Source organism: Erinaceus europaeus, chromosome 10 (genome assembly GCF_950295315.1).
Source record: "Erinaceus europaeus chromosome 10, mEriEur2.1, whole genome shotgun sequence".
NCBI classification, from domain to species: Eukaryota; Metazoa; Chordata; class Mammalia; order Eulipotyphla; family Erinaceidae; genus Erinaceus; species Erinaceus europaeus.
In genome coordinates this window covers 29,086,254-29,107,148 of record NC_080171.1, presented here as the reverse complement: position 1 = coordinate 29,107,148, position 20,895 = coordinate 29,086,254, and the positions used below count along the sequence as shown (strand labels likewise).

General features: G+C 45.1%; 1 protein-coding gene across 1 annotated transcript in view; it reads left to right on the top strand.

Moving 5' to 3' along the window:
• PNPLA7 (patatin like phospholipase domain containing 7) overlaps positions 1-20,895 on the top strand; it is an 88,430-nt gene that overhangs the window by 36,273 nt on the left and 31,262 nt on the right. The window contains exons 14-22 of the mRNA XM_016194675.2: positions 4,029-4,117; positions 4,298-4,444; positions 7,186-7,263; positions 9,586-9,791; positions 11,702-11,833; positions 12,767-12,890; positions 13,433-13,546; positions 15,460-15,529; positions 16,180-16,329. Coding sequence (XP_016050161.1) covers positions 4,029-4,117; positions 4,298-4,444; positions 7,186-7,263; positions 9,586-9,791; positions 11,702-11,833; positions 12,767-12,890; positions 13,433-13,546; positions 15,460-15,529; positions 16,180-16,329 — 1,110 coding nt within the window. The remainder of the gene's footprint in view (positions 1-4,028; positions 4,118-4,297; positions 4,445-7,185; positions 7,264-9,585; positions 9,792-11,701; positions 11,834-12,766; positions 12,891-13,432; positions 13,547-15,459; positions 15,530-16,179; positions 16,330-20,895) is intronic.

Below are 20,895 nucleotides of genomic sequence, written 5' to 3'. Positions count from 1 at the left end.
AGCCTTGAGGATCCTTTCTTTATCCTTATTCCTTTCCAATCTAAGTATGACATGTCTTGGTGTCTTTAGGTCTGGGTTAATTCTGTTTGGGACCCTCTGGGCTTCTTGAATCTTTATGTCTTTGGTGTTGTCTAGACTAGAGAAATTTTCAGCTATTATGGCCTGGAGAACGCTTTCTTCCTCCCCTTCTCTTTCTTCCTCTGGTAAGCCAATAATGCATATATTGTTTCTTTTGAAGTCATCCCATAGGACTCTGTTGTTGTTTTCAGCATCTCTTAATCTCTTTTTGAGATCTCTTACTTCTTCTTTAGTTGTCTCTAATTCATCCTCAATCTTGCTAATTCTGTCTTCAGCCTCATTGATTCTATTCTCTCTGCCCTCTACTGCTTTCTGGAGTTCATCTATTTTGTTGCCCTGCTCTGATACTGTTTTAGCTTGTTCAGCTAGTTGCCTTCTTAGCTCAGCAATTTCAGCTTTCAGCTCTCTAATAACCATGAGATAATTAGAATTTTCTTCCATATTCTCATTTGTTGTTCCTGCAGTTCTGATTACAATTTTTTCAAATTCTTTACTCACTCCTGTTATTATTTCCTTAGCTAATGTTTGGATGTTGAAGTCGTTGTTTTGTGCTTTGCCCTCTGGAGGACTTTTAGCTGGACTCTTGTCCTGGTTCGAGTCTCCATTATTTTTTCTTGTTGTTTTAACCATTTTATATAAGTTAAGAGGTTTTTCAATCCCTGAGTTGGAGTTCAGTGGTGTAAAAGCCTTTTTTTTTTCCCCTGTAGGCTATGGTAGCCTGAGGGCTTTTAAACTATCAATAGGCTTCTTGGCTTAATCAATGACTCCTGACCAAGAGATAAAGCAGGGTGTGGCAGAGATAATCCAGTGGTTATGCAAAGAGACTTTCACAGCCCTTCAGCTATGCCACCGAGGTATAGGTCTTCTCCTGAGTTTCCCGGTTAGATCTCTGTGCCCTGGTGTCCCTCCCTGTTGCTGCTCCAGATTCTGAGGGTAGTAGCAATGGAGACTCAGAGTTGTACTTGGTGAGTCTCTGGGGAGTCCTTTCCTCCCTTTAGCTGTCCCCTTGTTGGTGGAGCAGACTGGAGGTGGTGTCTCCACTGACAAACTGTCGAACTGTTAGCAGTCACTTAATCTCTCCTTAGGCCCCTCTCTCCTCTCTGTCACCAGCCACGCGTGTTTGTACTCACGGGTGATTTACTGGGTTTCTGTGGTCATTCTAGTCCTGTCTTGTTTCGGTCCGGGTGGTCTCCTTTGGTATTCCTAGTTGATCCGGGAGAGGAGAGGAGAGGAGAGGAGAGGAGAGAAAACTCGAACTGGGATCCTTATGTTAATCCTTGTGCTTTGCACCATGTGAGCTTAACCCACTGCACTACCACCCAGCCCTTACACCCTGAACTTCTAAGTGTTCGTAGGGTAATAGGTGACAAACCCTTAGGTCCAAGGAAGTTCCTCACCCTCCCCCCCCCCCTTTTTTTTTAACCTGACCACTGCTAAGCTGTGGCTTATGGTGGTGCGGGGGATTGAACCTGAAACTTTGGGGCCTCAGTCATGTGACTCTGTTTGCATAACCATTATGCTCTCCTCTGCCCTACTCTCTGTCTTTGTCTGAGGCAGTGCTGAGCATCTGCTGGGCTCCTCTCTATGCCACCCTATACCCGCCTGCCCCCTACATGCAGGTCTGAAATGCTCGCCAGACCTGTATGCACTCACACACATTCTTCCCCATCACCACACCTCTCCCCCTGGGCTGTCCCCCTAGAATACTGACATGTGACTTCTTCCCCAGAAACAGTATCCCCTTGGCCTCACCCAGACTTTGTTTCCATTAGAGCAGGTTCCCTCCCCACCCCACCTTAGTACCCACATCTATCCCTTCCCTTCCTGTTGAGTCTCAGTTGCAGAGTTTACCTCACGTATTTCCTCACAGACTTTCTTCCATGCTCACACTCTGTGGTCATCATCACTCATTCACCTCTTGCGTACTCCCTAGCACCTTCTTCTTTTCTTGCTTGCAAGTGCTAATAACTCTGGTACCAGCTCTGTGGGGCAATGGAGAGGGATAGTCTCTGGGTGCATCCCTGCCACGGGGGCACTGTTGGCTGTGTGTGCTTCTTCTGTGTGCAGTTCATGGCCAGCCAGCACTCTCCCACAAGCTTGCTCATTTGAAAATCTGTTTTGTGTTTATTCAGATCACGAGGGTTGCTAGTAAGTTTCATCATTTGAGAGCTATTTGAGTTTCCTTCCAAGAACCTACTATATCTTGTGGCTTTATGTTCTTTATGCAATTGAGAGATCCCTCATCAATGTAACTGTTCAGTTCTCTTCTCCTCATGAAAAACACAGCTCTGGGGACCTCACTGAACAGAAGCCTTGTCCCTTGATTTGACTTCTTTAAAAAAATTGTATTTATTTATCATTGGACAGAGACAGAGAGAAATTGAGAGAAGAGAGGGAGATAGAGAGGGAGACAGATACCTGCAGACCTGCTTTACCACTTGTGAAGCTTTCCTCCTGTAGGTGGGGACCAGGGACTTGAACCTAGGTCCTTGTGCCACCGCCTAGCTATTCCTTGATTTGAACCCACACTTGTGATTGGACTTTGTATCTTTCTTATTTTTCCCTCACTTCTGGGTCATAAACATATTCTCCTGGATCCTTTTGTGTAAGCCTTTTGCAAAATAAATATATATATTTACAGTTTTCCCTTTTTTTTTTTTTTGAGTTTTTTGCTAGGACTTTGTACCTATACTAGGATTCCCATATTCACTTCAGACAAAAGAATGAACCCTAAAACAATAAACATGAATGATAAATCTTACACATAGGACAGATTTCCTAAACAGGAAACAAAATATGACCACCAAAGAAAAAACTCAATAAATTGAACTATGTTAAATTTTGAAATTTCTGTTTATGAAATGATGCCTTTAAGAGACTAACAAGTGGGAAGTCGGGCGGTAGTGCAGCGAGTGAATCACACGTGGCGCAAAGTGCAAGGACTGCATAAGGATTCCGGTTCGAGCCCCCAGCTCCCCACCTGCAGGGGAATCGCTTCACAGATGGTGAAGCAGGTCTGCAAGTGTCTATCTTTCTCTCCCCCTCTCTGTTTTCCCCTCTTCTCTCTATTTCTCTCTGTCCTTTGTAACAACGACAACATCAGTAACAACAATAATAACCACAATAATAAAAAAAACAAGGGCAACAAAAGGGAATAAATAAATATAAAAAAAAAATTGGGAGTCGGGCGGTAGCACAGTGGGTTAAGCACACGTGGCGCAAAGCTCAAGGACCAGCGTAAGGATCCCAGTTCAAGCGCCGGGCTCCCTACCTACAGGGGAGTCGCTTCACAAGTGGTGAAGCAGGTCTGCAGGTGTCTATCTTTCTCTTCCCATCTCTGTCTTCCTTTCCTCTCTCCATTTCTCTCTGTCCTATCCAACAACGACGACATCAATAACAACAATAATAACTACAACAATAAAACAAGGGCAACAAAAGGGAATAAATAAATAAATATTTTTTAAAATTTAGGAAAAAGAAAGAGACTAACAAGTTGGGGCTTGGGAGGTGGCAGAGCGCTAGCCTTTCATGCAGCACCATGCGTTGAAGATTCACCATGTTTACTTGGTTGTGTTGGGAGCTCCTTTCTCTCCTCTTGATACCAATGCTATGTTCATGTTCTAGAACAATCCTGAGACTTGGGTATTATAAATTCTACATTTCGGATGAGGAAACTACAGCTTAGATGCTTCACTTGTGAACAGCTCACATATGACATGTTTGACATAAAGCTCATACCCTTCAACGGTTCACAGAACCTGATTTAAAGAAATGCAGATGCTAGTACTTCCTTCCAGGCACAGTGGCTGTGTGTTCCACAGTTAGAATCTTTCCCATCAGCATCTGTGTTATGTGGGATTTGTTCAGTGTTTGGCCCACCCTCAGTTAGTGCATCTGGACTATTGCATCTAGGTGAGCCAGCAATGTCCCGAGTCTCCCTCTGTTTATAGGGTATACAGCAGGAACCCCGCCAGACCTGAGGATGGCATGTGACCGAGCCAGGGTTCTCCTACACCCTGGGAGCACTGTGCTCAGCAAGGTAGGCAGGCCCTTATTTTCGGCTCTGCTATAGCTCTCCCCTCTTTTGGCTGGTGTTCCTTGGAGTGCCTGCAAGTCCAGGGAACCCCTCCCCCAAGTTTGTGGGACCTGGGTTGACTGGGCCCTCCACACCTTTTCCTTGCCACATCCTTTCTAATGGTGCTGCCTGTGTCACCTCAAGTCCAAGAAGAATGTGACTGTCACTAAGACCCCGTCTGCAGTCTTTCACTACTCGGAGAGTAACTCAGATGAAACTGTCACGAACAGGAAGACAGATGCCATCTTGAAAGCTGCCAAAAAGGACCTGCTTACCTTGATGAAACTGGATGTGAGTAGCTTCCTGCTTCTTGATGACTGGAGTGAGCGGAAGGAAAGGGTGGGCATCTGACTCTCCTGAGGACCCTCTCTTCCGTCACAGCCACTTCTTCTTCACTTTCCCTCAGGCAGCTTGACCCTGGCAGGGGCCTCCTGATTATATTTTCATTACATGGACATATTTTATTTATATACATTTGTGTTTTTATTGAGTGACAGAGACCAGAGCACCACTTCACTATTTTATGGTCATGAAACCCAGAACCTCACATATGTGCGGCATGTGCTGTACTGCTGAATCACCTCCCTGTCATATGTGTGTTGTCTCACTATGTATATGTATGTGTATATGTGTATGTATATATGTATATGTATGTTGTGAGTACCATATACACAGAGAAGCATGAGTACCCAAGTAACTAGCACAGCAAGGGGCTAGACTATTTGAAACTCTCCAAACCAGCCCTGTCTCTGTAGCCACAATCCCTCCTACTCTGAGCCTGGTGATGACACTTCCTGAACCTCTTTGTGTAGATGAAGGCTCACCTGTGTGTCCAAGTCTGCTGTTGTTGACATTGAGTTTGGGTTGATGACCACACCCAGTGTGTGGATGCCCCCTGTATGTCCATTCCTTGTTCAGATTGGGGGTGGAGGGTTTGTGTCTGTGTATGAATTGGGGTGTGCACCTTCACCTGTACAGATTGATTGTGCAGACTTGGGCCTTGTAGCTCGAGTAAATAGTAAGGAACACACCCTATAGCTTGAGTTATCACTTTGTTGCAGCTGAGGGTTTTTTTGTAGATAACCTTTATCAAATTGAGGAAATTCTCCCTCTGCTCCCTTTTTACTAAGAATTTTTGTCATTTCTGCATGTCAGAATTTTTCAAAAAAATTTTTGCTTGTATTGATCTGATCCTGTAGTTTTCTTCTTTAGCCTATCATTGTGATGGATTTAATTGATTTTTTTTCAACCAGAGCACTGCTTTTTAGATCTTGTATCTTTTGATCCATTCTGATTTTTGTCTTTTAACTGTTTAAGCCATTGAGGTTTAAAGTGACTGGAAGTCAGAAGCTAGCATACCCAGTAAAGCACATCTTGCCATGTGTGACAGGCTGGATGTGAATCCTGGCACTACATGTGTGCACCATGGACTGTGGCAGGGGCAGTCCTTAATTAATGGAGTGTGACTGTGGTGTTTCTCCTCTATCTCTTTCTCTCTCTCTGTCTCTCTCTCCTCCCTCCCCTTCTCCCTCATTCTTTCCTCTATTTCCTTTTCTCTAAAAAGAAAAGAATAGACAATTAGACAAGGGGACATGTGGCATATGCTAGGCCCTGGCTTCAGTTCACAGAGAAGCAAATGAAAGATTAGTGATAGAGTTAAGTTAATACCATATTTGCTACTGTTTTCTATTGTTATTTTTGTTCTTTGTTCCTATTTTTGTGTACAGATCTGTTTTCTGTCTCTTGTGGATTTTTATTTGTTGTCACTGAGGCTTTGCTGCTTAATACTCCAGGCTAAGTTTTCCAGATAGAGACAGAGATAAATACCATAGCACTGAAGCTTTCCCCATGTGGTATACTGGGGACTGAAATCTGGGTCATGCACACAACAAAGCAGGCACCCTCCCAGATGAGTGCTGTCTTGATGGTGTGTGTGTGTGTGTGTGTGTGTGTGTGTCTTGATAAAACAGTTTCTTTTTTTAAAAAAATATTTTATTTATTTCATTTTAATGAGAGAGATACAAATGAAAAAAAAAGAGAGAGACCAGAGAACTGCTCAGCTCTGGCTTATGGTGATGCCGTGGGTTGAACCTAGAACTCCAGAGCCTTAGGCACAAGAATCTTTTGCATAATCATTATGCTATCTTCCTAGCCCAACAAAATGATTTCTCAATTTATTTTCGTATATACATTGTCATCTCAGGTAACCAGTTCCATTCAGGACCTTTTGTGGTTTTAACTAATCATTTTTACATTATTCTATTTTTCTCCTCCCATAGTATATATATTTTTAATTTTTTAAATTTGCTTTTCCCCCCTTTTGTACTCCTTATTGTTTTATTGTTGTTATAGTTATCACTATTATTGTTGTTGATGAACCCAATAGTTCACTTGCATGTGCACCTGCTTTAGACCCAGGTTCTAGTTCAGCCCCCAGAACACTGGAGGATGCCTTATTGTTGTGTCTGTCTAATGTGACTGATACATTTTCTTCTGTAGTTGTGAACTATAGATTTCACTACACATCTCATATCTTAATCCTCTGCATCTATTCTCTTCTCAGTGGAGACTTTCCTGGGTTCTCTCCCTTTGGCCTCTCATTTTGGAAAGTTGAAGAATCTCCCAGGTTCCTGGTGTTGAAATACTGATCTGTGCTTTATGTAGTTCCAACCTGGAGCTTGTAATATGTCTGGAGAAGAGCATTCCAATCATGTTTTCACTAGTTAGGCAGCCCCATTCATTATTAAATCTCCTCTAACTAAAACAAAACCCTCTCTGTTACATGAACTTAAAGACATTTGGGTGTGTATTTTCTGCTGTGTTCCACTAATGTTTTTGTCTGTCTTCTGCTGAGATCACAAGTTTTCTGTCAATAAATTTGAAGAATGTGCTGGTATCCACAGAGGGCTTCTCATTATATTCTATGGCTGAGCTGCTCTGCCCATCATAGAGCCCAGGAGCATGGCATTTACCATGCCTTCATTAATTCATTTATTTCTGGCCTGTGTTGACACCTGTGCTTCTGTATTTAGGATCCTTCATTGTTGGATGGCCGGGTGACACTTCTCCATGTTCCAGGTGGCACAGTGGTATCAAGACAGGGAGACCAGGTAAGTGGAAGACTGGGATGTGAGGTGGTATTCACCATGGTTACTTAGTTAGCTTGCCCTGGATGCATGATGCAGAGTCTTTTGTCACTGCCTCTACAGAAACTCTTTCCCTTAGGCAACCTTAAAATCCCCTCTTCCATGGGAACAGATTTCCACACTTGTACATTTACACACAGACAAAAGAGTCATCACCCATCTTACAAGGTCATGTTCAAAAGAAAAAGTTTTGTTTTCTCAGTTCTTAACCTAGATACAGATGAAAAGTAGTTTTATTTCTCAGGAAAGAACCCAATTTCTGATTCTGGACAGTCACTCTGTCTCTTGTGATCTGGTGTCAGGTGCTGGTGGGATGAGAGTTGCATTCCCTGTCACCCTGCCTCTTCTCTGCTCAAGCATATTTAGTATTTATTTATGAAACAGGGAGAGAACCAGAACTTCATTCTGGCACACCAATGGCAGGGACTGGACTCAGGATTTCACATATGCACACTCAGCACTCTTTCTACTGTGCCACCTCCTGGGCTCTTTAGTTTTATTTTGCTGCTTTTTACTTTCTAACTTTTTGTTTTGTTTTGTTTTTGTTTGTTTGTTTGTTTGACTTGTTTTTTGCTAGAGCACTGCTCAGCTCTGGCTTTTGTTGGTGTGGAGGATTGAACATGGGACCCTGCCCTGGGATCTGGGAGCCTCAGGCACAAGAGTCAGTTTGCATAACCATTATGCTATCTACTCCACACTTTCTAACTTTTTATTAATTTTAAAGATTTGTTTATTTATGAGAAGAGGAAAGAGAGTGTGTGAGTGGGTGCCAGGGCATCACTTTGGCACACGCAATGCTAGCTGTTCCCCTCAGGACCTCATGACTGAGAGTTCTCTGCCACATCCACTGGGCTACCTCCTCAGCTGCTAGTTTTGCTTTCAAAGTCATTTCAGTGAGAAGGGTCTTTCTTGCTGGGGTGGATAAGCTGAGCCCAGGTCCTCCCCCCCACTCTTGTGTGTACCTGTACCTCCTTGGGAGCATATGGCACGCACCTGTGGCTGTAGCTGGCTGCCATGGTGCCCAGCTGAGCATGGTTGCATAGACAGCTCCAGAGGACAGGACTTGCCCAGGTGGCAGAAGCCTGTAGCATCCGGATTGGCAAGTTGAGCCCAGGCAATCTGATCTGGTAAAAGATGCGGCCATTTCCGGTTTCTTGAGGATTCTCTTCAGGACTTTCCCACAGACATCAAGTCCCCTGTCCTTTTCCCGCTCCCTTTCTTTTGCCTCACTTGGAACCAGAAAGGTGTTTCCATTTCCTAAGAGGAAACTGATTTCACCTGCTCTGGTCTGCCTTCTCGTCCACCCCACTCCTGTTCAGAACCTTCTGCCACACTGAGATGTAGATGTGACTAAAGCAAAAAATGGCATGGGCCTGTCCTCTGATGTCCCAGACATAGGAAGTGCCACCTCTGCCCTCAGGCAACCCACAGCCCTACTGGCATGAAAGTATTTTTGCATAACCATTATGCTGTCTCCCCAGCCCTTGAGTTTTGTTTGTTTGTTTTGTTTTGTTTTGTTTTTTGCAAGAGAGAAAACCAGAGAACCACTCTGGCATGTGTGGTGTCAGGAATTAAACTTGAGGCCTCACATGTGTAGGTCCTGTGCTCTACCACTTTCCTGGTCAGGTGAGCCCAACTTTTATTTCTGACACACTGTCCCTTTTCTGCTGAGACCTGAAAAAGAGTGGCCTGATCAGGATAGAGTGGACAGATGGAAAAGAGTGCATATGCTAACATATATAACTTGAGTTTGCATCTGTATGGCTTCATGTATGCGTCTGTAGATACTGGCTCTGAAATGCATATGATTGTCAGGGAATCAGACTTTTTGGAGATAAGACTTTTCAGGGCTGCACGGAGAGGAAAGGCAGTGTCCCTCAGAGGTGCTGTGCAGTTGTTATTGGCATGGATCAGAGCCTGAGAAGCTGCTCTCTGACAGTGCATATAGGGGCCACTTCGAAGGAACCGTTCATCACACATTTGTGTAGAACAGCTGAACTTTCTACCATCAGATGGACTCACTGTGTGACATACTGTGAAGATGGTCTCCTTAAAAAAAATAAATAAGATGATTTTCTTGTGGTACATGATTCCAGATAATCCTAGACATGCTGAGTTATTTCCTGTCACAGTGTTGACAGGTGACACATTTCCCACACACAGCCAACAGAAGAGCTGGCCTTTTTGATCTAGGTAGCTCCATACTCCATGTTGCAGAGTAAAGAGACTGACCTCTAAGGTCTGGGACTCCATGAGGAGCCAGCCCAACACCCCTCATTTTGTCAGGACGTGAACATCCTCTTTGTGGTTTCGGGGCTGCTGCATGTGTACCAGCAGAAGATTGACAGCAGGGAGGACACCTGTCTATTTGTCACACACCCTGGGGAGATGGTGGGCCAGCTGGCTGTGCTCACTGGGGAGCCACTCATCTTCACCATCAAGGCCAACAGGGACTGCAGCTTCCTCTCCATCTCCAAGGCGCACTTCTATGAGTGAGTCTCCCCTCTGCCCTGCCCTGTTATGTGCCAGCTCACCCCCAAGTCCTCATTCAGGATTGTGAGGCCAGGCCCACCTGGGGTTCCTGCACAGCCTGTTGAGCATGTCCATATCCTATGCTGTAGGACTCATTCCAGGCACTTCAGACAGTTGCTACCCACCACCTTGCTTGTACCTGAGGAGACAGAATTCCTTGGCGGGGGGAGAGGCAGGAATTACAGGGTGAAGACACTGGTGCAGGGATGTCATGCTGTGGGCAGTCAGCAAGCCTTTCTGCCTCTGGAAGACAAGGGGAACTCAACTTCCCTCTTAGAAAGAGTTAGTCTGAAGGGAGTTGGGCAGTAGCGCAGCGGGTTAAGTGCATGTGGCGCTAAGTGCAAGGACCAGTGTAAGATTCCCAGTTCAAACCCCCGACTCCCCACCTGCAGGGGAGTTGCTTGACTGGCAGTGAAGCAGGTCTGCAAGTGTCTTATCTTTCTCTCCCCCCTCTCTGTCTTCCCCTCCTCTCTCCATTTTTCTCTGTCCTATCCAACAACGACGACTTCAATAACAACAACAATAATAACTACAATAATAAAACAACAAGGGCAACAAAAGGGAAAATAAAAATAAATAAATATTAAAAAGAAAAAAGAAAAAGGGAGTTAGTCTGGTAACTTACACACCCTGACTAGCTACTTACTCCCTCTTAGTTCCAGATGCATCCTCAGCCAGCCAGGCCCACCCATGCCCCTACCTGATCTCTGTGTCTTTCTGTATGTGTGTCCGTGTGTCTTTGTGTCTAAGTGTGAGTTCCTTGATATAGACAGCTCCTACCCCTATGTTGATGGACCTCACCTATGTCTTCATGTATCAGATTCACAACTCCTACTAAATCTCCCACCTGAGTTTACCCCTGGGGCTGGGACTGCTGCCTTGATGCTTTCCTGGAATGTCTGAGGGGTTTCCATGCTCTGATACTCAAGGCAAAACTTCAGGTCCTCTTTCCCCTCCCCCTCCCCAGTTTACTGTAGTTCCTGTTCTTGTTCTCCTGGTGACTGGTAACTCTCTGCCATTGCTCAGGTCTGAGACCAGAGTCACTCAGCTGCCACATTCTCCCTTGCCCATCTAGGCTGACTGTAGAGCATCCCCCACTGCTGACCTTCCAGAGCCTCCATGATCTAGTAGAGGATCCCTGCTTCTCTCTTAACCTCACAACCTGTTCACTTGCAGCCAGGGAGATAGATCAACCATGTTTCTACTGGCGAGAGCCCATCACTGGTTTCTTTGCATGTAGAACCCACTGTAGTACCTTTCCTGACTCAGGTCCTGCATGGTGTCTCTTGGCCACACCCTCACACCCTCATGCAGGCTGCTCTTATGAAACAGATCTCTTCTGGTGATCTCTTCTGGTTAGTGCAGCCCCCTTCCATCTTCTTTATGGCATAGTCATGGGGCCAGGGACAGTGCAGCCCAGTGCAGTGCATGGAAGATGTGCATGGCGGTGTAGGTGGCCACTCAGGAGGACACTGCACCTCCCAAAGCTGCTAGCCACAGAGCGCACACTCCTCACTGTAGCAGGTGACCAGTAGTGCCTCACTCTGCTCTAGCCTTCAGCCACTGTCTGCGTTCATTGCCTTGGTTTGATGAGTAAGGTTGCAGATCCTGCCTACACAGGACTACTTGGCCTGGGGTGAAGGTACAACTGGCAGAGGAGCTAGTGGAATAGCTTACTTGGATAGTGCACTGCTTTGCCATGTGTGTGACCCAGATTCAAGCCTGGCCCCCACCCCCATTGAAGGAAACTTTGGTGTTCCTTTGTCTCTATCTGTCCTGTTTTAAAAAAAAAAGAAAAGAAAAGAAAAAGAACTGACAGAGGTAATGGGATGTGGGAAGTGCTGGCAGTGACTTTAGCCTGGCTCTGCAGAATCATGAGGAAGCAGCCCACTGTCGTTCTGGGCGTCGCACACACTGTGGTGAAGAGGATGTCCTCCTTCGTGCGGCAGATTGACTTTGCACTGGACTGGATGGAGGTAGAGGCTGGGCGTGCAGTATACAGGTGAGGCCCATAGGTGTGCAGCGGACCTGGGAAGCTCACAGGTAGCAGTGAACACGGAGGCCCACAGGTGTTCAGGTCTCTCTGTTGTTCTAGATATCTGAATCATCCTGGCTGAAAGTAGTGCAGGCTGATGGGCAGGGTTCGCATAGAGTGGAAGTTGTAGACTGAAAGATGGATTTCCTATGGCCCCTCCCTAAGACAGCCATCACAGCGTGCTTTCTGGTCTGTCTGAACTTTTGCACACATGCACACTTTTCCACAAGCATCATCCATGTCGGTAATTACAAACACACCCTATCCTTCAAAAACAGGCAGCAGTTAGGAAAGTGTCCATGTGCTCGATGTCTCCTTGTGACCTGTGATGGGGTCCCAAGAGACAGTCAGAGTTCACACTTCCCCAGGTCAGACACCTAGGTGATAGCTATCAATTCTGTGGTATTAAAAATGTAGGGAGTTTTAAATACTTGATCACTTATTAAACATCACAATAAACCCTTTATATATTTTTAATGGAAAATTGCTATACTTTCTGAAACATCTAGTGAGAAGACTATGTTCATTATTGCATTTATTTTTTAATATTTATTTCCTTTGTATGGATAGAGACAGAAATTGAAAAGAGAGAGGCAGAGGAGAGAGAAACACCTGCAACATTGTTTCACCACTTGTGAAGCTCCCCTTCCCCCCCCCCCCCCCGGCAGATGGGGAGAAGGGGTTAGAACCTGGGTCCTTTTGCACTGTAATGCATACACTCTACCAGGTGTGCCACTGCCAGGCCCTTTATTTTATTTTACTTTGTTTTGTTTTAACATCCTGAGACCCATTGGCTATTGGTAAGCTGGGTCTGGGGCTTTCAGAGATGTCCATATGGGATTGATCCTTTGGGGGGGAAGCAGTGCCCTACCCCTTCCCCAGCAGCATGTTTTCCCACAGGCAGGGAGACAAGTCGGATTGCACATACATTGTCCTCAGTGGCCGGCTACGCTCAGTGATCCGAAAGGATGATGGCAAAAAACGACTGGCGGGGGAGTATGGCCGTGGGGACCTCATCGGAGTGGTAGGCCAGGCTTCCCACTCACTGTACCCTCAACTCTCAGCATATAAAGTCCTGGGCTCTGGCCTGTCCCCCTACCTGTGTGTGGGATGGGCATCCCTGGGGAAAGTATTACCTTCCTCCCTCATCAGGGGCGTGCTTTTCCCAGGATACCTGAGCTTCAGCATGGGTGGGTGGCGTAGCTGCCAGAGTCAACCCCTGAGAGGGCTCCAGGGAGAATGTCTGGCAAGGCTGGCATGGACACTGGGAGAAGCCCTTCACCCTCGCCCAAGAGAATGTGATGGTCCCCATAAGATCAGCTCCTGCTCGACAGTTTGGCTTGCCAACTGCTGCTGAACTGTCTTGGCCTCTGGCAGGTTCCTAGGCTGCTGACTGTGTAGCTACCCACAAGCTCTCATTGATACTTCTTTCACTAGTGGAGGGAAGCTGGGTGGAGTACATTTTGTCTCCCATCTGTGCTGTGTTTGGAGATATAGCCAGCTGGGCCCTCCTGGGCTGATGGGCTTGAGCAGTATAGCCCTATCACCCCAGTTTTTCTCCTTCAGGTGGAAACACTCACCCACCAGGCCAGAGCAACTACAGTACATGCCGTTCGGGACTCAGAGTTGGCTAAGCTGCCAGCAGGTGCTCTGACATCCATCAAGCGCAGGTACCCACAGGTAAGAGCTCTTGTTCCAACTTTCTTTGGCCCTGTGACCTCAAGATGACTATGTACTGGGCTGCATCCCTGCAGAATTGCAGAACTGCTTCACTTTCTCATAAAGCTTCTTTCCTGTAGGTGGAGACTTGGGGTCTTGAACCCAGTTCCTTGTGCATAGTAATGTGTGCTCAACAAGATGCTTCATTGTATAGCCCCTCTTTTTTTTTTAATTTTATTAGTGAAATAGTGGTTTTTACCATTGACCTATTAAGTATTTTTTTCTTATTTCTTTATTGAGGGATTAATGGTTTACAGTCAACAGTAAAATATAATAGTTTGTACATGTGTAACATTTCCACATAACAATACAACCCTCACTAGGTCCTCTTCTGCCATCATGTTCCAGGACCTGAACCCTCCCCTCCACCCCAGAGTCTTTTACTTTGTTGCAGTACACCAAACCTATTAAGTATTTATCAAAGAGAGAGGGAGAGGGAGAGGAAGGAGAAGAAGAGGGAAATAGTTCTGAGTATTGTGGTCTGGGAGGTGGCACAGTGGATAAAGCGTCGGACTTTCAAGCATGAGGTCCTGAGTTCAATCCCCGGCAGCACATGTACCAGAGTGATGTCTGACTCTTTCTCTCTCCTCCTATGTTTCTCATTAATAAATAAATAAAATCTTTATAAAAAAAAAAAAAAGAGTTCTGAGTATTACTATGGTACATGCAATGTCAAGAATTGGAATTAGAACTTCAAGCTTGAGAGTTCAGTACTTAACCTACTAAGCTACCTCCCAGACCAGACCATTAGTTTTTGTTTGTTTGTTTTATTTTTTTACCAGAGCACTGCTTAGCTCTGGCTTATGGTGGTGTAGGGGATTGAGCCTAGGACTTTGGAGCCTCAGGCATGAGAGTTTCTTTGCATCACCACTGTCTATCTACTCCCTCTTCTCCTGCATTTAATCCTTCCCTGTCCAGGGTGGTCGCGCTTCCCCTGTTGTTGGCCACAAGTCCCCCTCCAAAGTGTGCTGCCCAAGAGTGATGGGAGCACCTGGCCAGGCTTGTTTCACACTTGCCTGCCACCCTGATCAGGTGACACCTCATCGCTTCAGAATCAGGTCCTGCCTCAGCAGCTGAACAAACAGGCCTATCAGAGGAATTACAACCCAATGCTGTTCTGAAAATGGGGGCCAGAGAAACTTTGTCACTTCTTCATTTAAAATGTGTTGGGGTCTTTTTCCTTTTTCTCTTTATTTTATTATTATTATTATATTTTATTTATTTATTTTCCCTTTTTTGTTGCCTTTGTTGTTTTTTATTGTTGTTGATGTCATCATTGTTGTATAGGACAGAGAGAAATGGAGAGAGGAGGGGAAGACAGAGAGGGAGAGAGAAAGATAGACACCTGCAGACCTGCTTCACCGCCTGTGAAGTGACTTCCCTGCAGGTGGGGAGCCGGGGGCTCGAACCAGGACCCTTATGCCAGTCCTTGCGCTTTAAGCCATGTGTGCTTAACCCATTGCGCTACCGCCTGACTCCCTTATTATTATTATTTTTAAAGAATTTATTTATTCACTAGAAAGATAGGATGAGAGAAAGAACCAGACATCACTCTGCTACATGTGCTGCTTGAGATTGAACTTGAGACCTAGTGGTTGAGAATACAATGCATTATCTACTATACCTCTTCCTAGACCACTCTTTCTTTTTTTAAAAAAACAAACTATTTTATCTTTTTAATTTCTACCTTTATTTATTTATTATTGGATTGAGACAGAGAAATTGAGAGGTGAGGGGGAGATAGACGCCTGCAGTTGTGCTTCACCACTAGTGAAGTTTTCCTCCTGTAGGTGGGAACAAGGGCTTGAACCCTGGTAATTGTACACTGTACAGTTACCACCTGGCTCCAGTCTTTCTCTTTTCTCTGTCCTTAGGTAGTGACTCGGCTGATTCATCTCTTGGGTGAGAAGATATTGGGCAGCCTCCAGCAAGGAACAGCCACAGGTATATCCCCAGGTTGACCAAGTGGGAGCCTGGAGCCCACATGCCAGAAGGCCCTCCCAGCCACCTCACCCCTGCAGCCCCATCCACCTCACCTCCAGGATGGGAATAAGGAGGGCCCTGGAGATCAGAATACTGTGCCTCTTGTCTTGTTCTTCAAAGACCAGTCTGTTGCCTCATGTCATAGTTATTACCTCCTCAAGTGTTGTTCTATGCTCCATTTGGTGTCTGGAAATCACATGCAGATGAGACGCTAGAAATTGTCTGTAGATTGGCTATGTTGTGTGTGTGTGTGTGTCTGTAGATTGGCTATGTTGTGTGTGTGTGTGTGTGTGTGTGTGTGTGTGTGTAGAACTAGTTATGAAGGAAACTAAGGGCCAGTCACAGGACAAGTCCTCCTCTGGCCGAATATTTATTTCATCTACTTTGGGCTTTACTTTCTTTTCCTTACACATCTCAGGGTCTCTTCAGTTTGCCTTGGCACATTTTCAGTGTAAGGAGCTCACAGTGTGGTCTGGGTACACACATCAGTAGGCAAGAGCAGCTCTTTTTCTGGATGCCTGGTGTTTGATCCTCTCAACACGCAGACATCTGGAGTGTATCACAGCAGTGGCCCTATCTGCCAGGCTGATGCTGGACCCTGTGCTTTCCAGGTCACCAGTTTGGGCTACATGCCACAGGCAGCAAGTGGGACTCAGGAAACCCAGCCAGCAATCTCTCCACGGTGGCCATCATGCCTGTGTCGGAGGAAGTGCCCCTCACCGCCTTTGCCCTGGAGCTGAAACATGCCCTCAGTGCCATAGGTAAGCCCTGCTGCCCACCTCTTCTTCTCCCTAAACTGTGTGCTTTCATACCCAAGCTTCTAGGTGCTGGATGTTGTCCACATGGTGTAGAAGACCGCCACCATCCCCGATAGCCTAGATTGACAGACTTGTCACATGAAAGATTGTATAGTTAGGTCATTCTTGCTTCTCTCAGGTGGTTGGAACTTTCCTGAATTGTGGGGACTTCAGGAGACTGATACCCATCACCCTCTGCTGAGCACCCAGCCTGGTTCTGAACCTGCAGGGGTGGGGTGATACTGTGGCAGAGGGAACTATTATTGCATGGAAGCATCCATGTTGAGTACATGGGAAATGACCTGTTTCGGGAAGTGTGGGTGGTGTTTTCAGATTCTGATAGCTGTTAAGCTTTGGGATTCCTGAGAACTCCTAGGAATTTTCCAAATCATAAAGTATTCTTTGTTCTTAACATTTTATTTGTAAGTCTCTATATAAATGTGAGAAATCATAGTAATAGACAATACATGGAATTTCTGTGATGGAATTTCACTTACTAAGCATCTTTGAAAGTTATATAGGTGCTAGGTGGTGGCATACCTAGTTGAGTACACACATTACCATACATGAGGGCCCAGGTTCCCCCTTGCAGGGAAGAAGATTTACGAGTGGTGAAGCAAGTCTGCAGGTCTCTCTCTTTCTCCCACCTTCTCTATTTCTTCCTCCCCTCTCAATTTCTCTCTGTCCCATCCAATAAAATAGAAAAGAAAAATGTTATATAATAAGTACAATGAATGTTATATCACCATCATGAAACAATATATAGTGACAAGAGTATATATTTGATTCTTTTTCCTCCAGAGCCCTGCTCATCTCTGGCTTATAGTGATGTGGGAGTTGAACCTGAGACCTCGAAGCATCAAACATAACAATTTTTTTTTTTTGCATAACCATTACAGTCTCCCCCCACAATGGTATATATTTTAATGCCAGGTGAAAATGCTCCAACTTGGTACCAACTTGGTACATATAATAAAGGGTTCTGTAAATATCAAAAAGGATTTATACTACTTAATATATTATTGTAAATATTTAAGTTATTCTTGAAATGAAAATTTGAAAAATAGAAAGTAGTAGGGAGTCAGGCAGTAGCACAGTGGGTTAAGCGCACATGGCACAAAGCGCAAGGACTGGCATAAAGATCCCGGTTCGAGCCCCCGGCTCCCCACCTGCAGCGGAGTCACTTCACAGGTGGTGAAGCAGGTCTGCAGGTGTCTATCTGTCTCTCTCCCTCTCTGTCTTCCCCTCCCCCCTCCATTTCTCTCTGTCCTATCCTACAACAATAAAGAATAACAAAGGCAACAAAAGGGAAAATAAATAAATATTAAAAAAAAGAAAGAAGTAATGGCCTTGTTATCTATGCTACTTGTTTATAGTATGTAAGTATAGAAAATTCTGTGGCTGGGGAAGATAGCATAATGGTTTTGCAAACAGACTCTTATGCCTGAGGATCTGGGATCCCAGGTTCAGTCCCCTGCTTCATAAAATATAATTTCCATTTTTCAAATATTTTATTTATTGCATAGAAAAATAGGGGAGAGAGAGATAGACAGAGAGAGACAGACAGACAGTCCTGTAGCACTGCTTCTCCATTTGTGAATCTCCCCTCCACCTCACCTTACCCGCCCCCCTACAGGTGGAGCCTATGGGCTTGGACCAAGGTCCTTGTGCATTACAGTATGTGAACTCAACTGGTTACATCATCATCCAGTTCCCCTTGTTTCCATTTTTAAGAAAATATTAATTAATTAATTAATTATTGGATAGAGACAGAGAGAAATTGAGAAGGGGGGTAGAGATAGAGTAGAGTAGACAGACACCTGCAGCCCTGCTTCAATATGAATGAAGCTTTCCCCCTGCAGGTGAGGGCAAGGGCCTTGAACCCAAGTCCTTGTACCCTGTAATGTGTGTGCTTAACCAGGTGTGCCACCACCTGGCCCCCCTTATTTCCATTTTTTAAATTTATTTTTTATTTATAAAATGGAAATATTGACAAGACCATAGAATAAGAGAAGTACAATTCCCACCACTAGAACTCCTATCCCATCCCTTCCCTTGAAAGTTTTCCTATTCTTTTTTTTTTTTTTTACCAGAGCACTGATCAGCTCAGGTTTACGGTGGTGCAGGGGATTGAACCTGGGACTTCAAAGCCTCAGGCATGACAGTCTGTTTGCATAACCATTATGCTATCTACCCCTGCCCGCTTTCCTATTCTTTATCCTCTGGGAGTATGGACCCAAGATCATTATGGGGTGCAGAAGGTAGGAGGTCTGGCTTGTGTAGTTGCTTGTCCGCTGAACATGGGCATTGGCAGGTCAATCCATACTCCCATCCTGTCTCTCTCTTTCCCTAGTGGGGCAGGGCTCTAGGGAAGTGGGTCTCCAGGACACATTGGTGGGGTCCTCTTCCCAGGGAACTCAGGTTAGCGTCATGGTAGCACCTGGAACCTGGTGGCTGAAAAAGAATTAAGATATAAAGCAGAACAAATTGTTGATTAATCATGAGCCCAAAGGCAAGAATATTGCACATGAAGACTTAGGGTCTCCATTTTGGAAAAAGCTAGTAGGTCTATTTTAGATATATTCCATGGGACCCATGACTTTACTAGTTTTTGCCTGCGTCTGACAGCTAACATGCAGGTGGACCCAAGGTATTGTCTAGAGATGGTGTCATAGTTGGAAAAAGGACTAGAAATCTGGAACAGGGAAGAGAGTAACTATATGGGAAAAGTATCTAAATATTGCTAACTGTAAACCCCATTGATTTTGATCTGGTGCCCATATTCAGCACAGGAGCCTGTGTAACCTCTGCATCCTACAGGTCTGTGCTTGCATTCTGTGGCTTATTTCCATTTTTAAACAACTTTATTTTGAAATGTAGTTGCACAGGATGATTTATCATTACAGAATGATAAAGAAAAGCAATGTACCCTTCCCCAGATATACAGCACCATGATCAGGAAAGTGACATATATACAGCCTCAGTCTTCTTCAGATTTCACTAGTTTTGTTGTGCTTTTGTGTGTGCCAATTTGTGTGCCTATGAGTATGTGTGCTGTCTTAACCCCAGTGTGAATTCCTGTAACCACCACCTCCAGCAGGCTACCAGACTGTCCCAGCACAGTGCAGACTCCCTTCCATACACCTCTCCACAACCATCTGCCTGGCAGTTGAGAACCTATTCTTTATCTCTGTTATCTTGTCATCCCAAGAATATTATAAAAATGGAAAAACCAGAACAACAAAGTAGACCCCTTTGTGGGCCCCCATAGGACCTTGCCCTCAACTAGGATCAGCAACGGTAGAGAATGTTCCATCCTCCAAAGGGAGGCTGGACAACATACTCTATGCTACACCTGAGGAAGATGGGTCCTAATATTGGGGCAGCTTGGAATTTTCCTACTCATAACCACAGAATGTGATCTCAGAGGTCACATAGGCTCCTAAGCTGAATATGGGCCCCAGATCAGATAAAATCGATGGGGTTGGACTTCCGGAGGCAGAGCTATGAGCAGCAGATCGCTTTCTCTCCTCTCCTCTCCCCTCCTCTCCTCTCCCCTCCTCTCCTCTCCTCTCCTCTCCTCTCCTCTCCTCTCCTCTCCTCTCCTCTCCTCTCCTCTCCCCTCCCGGATCAACTAGAAATACCAAAGGAGACCACCCGGACTGAAACAAGACAGGACTAGAATGACCACAGGAACCCAGTAAATCACCCGTGAATACAAACACATGTGGCTGGTGACAGAGAGGAGAGAGGAGCCTAAGGAGAGATTAAGTGACTGCTAACAGTCCAGCAGTTTATCAGTTGAGACACCACTTCCAGTCTGCTCCACCAACAAGGGGACAGCTTAAGGGAGGAGAGGACTCCCCAGAGACTCACCAAGTGCAACTCTGAGTCTCCATTGATACTACCCTCAGAGTCTGGAGCAGTGGCAGGGAGGGACACCAGGGGACAGAGATCTAACTGGGAAACTCAAGAGAAGACCTATACCTCGGTGGCATAGCTGAGGGGCTGTGAAAGTCTCTTTGCATAACCACTGGATTATCTCTGCCACACCCTGCTTTATCTCTTGGTCAGGAGTCAGTGATTAAGCTAAGAAGCCTATTGATAGTTTAAAAGCCCTCAGGCTCCCATAGCCTACAGGGAAGAAAAAAAAAAAGGCTTTTAAACCACTGAGCTCCAACTCAGGGATTGAAACAATGGTTAAGTTCCACCACTGTAAACCCTTTAATTAACTTACTTAGACACAAGTCAATCCAGGCAATAGTGATCAAGAATTTGAAAAGTACTGATAAAGGGAACTCATAACATAATATATAAAATGGTTAAAACAACAAGAAAAAATATTAGAGACTCAAACCAGGACAAGAGTCCAGCTAAAAGTCCTCCAGAGGGGGAAGCACAAAACAACGAGTTCAACATCCAAACATTAGCTAAGGAAATAATAACAGGAGTGAGTAAAGAATTTGAAAAATTGTAATCAGAACTGCAGGAACAACAAATGAGAATATGGAAGAAAATTCTAATAATCTC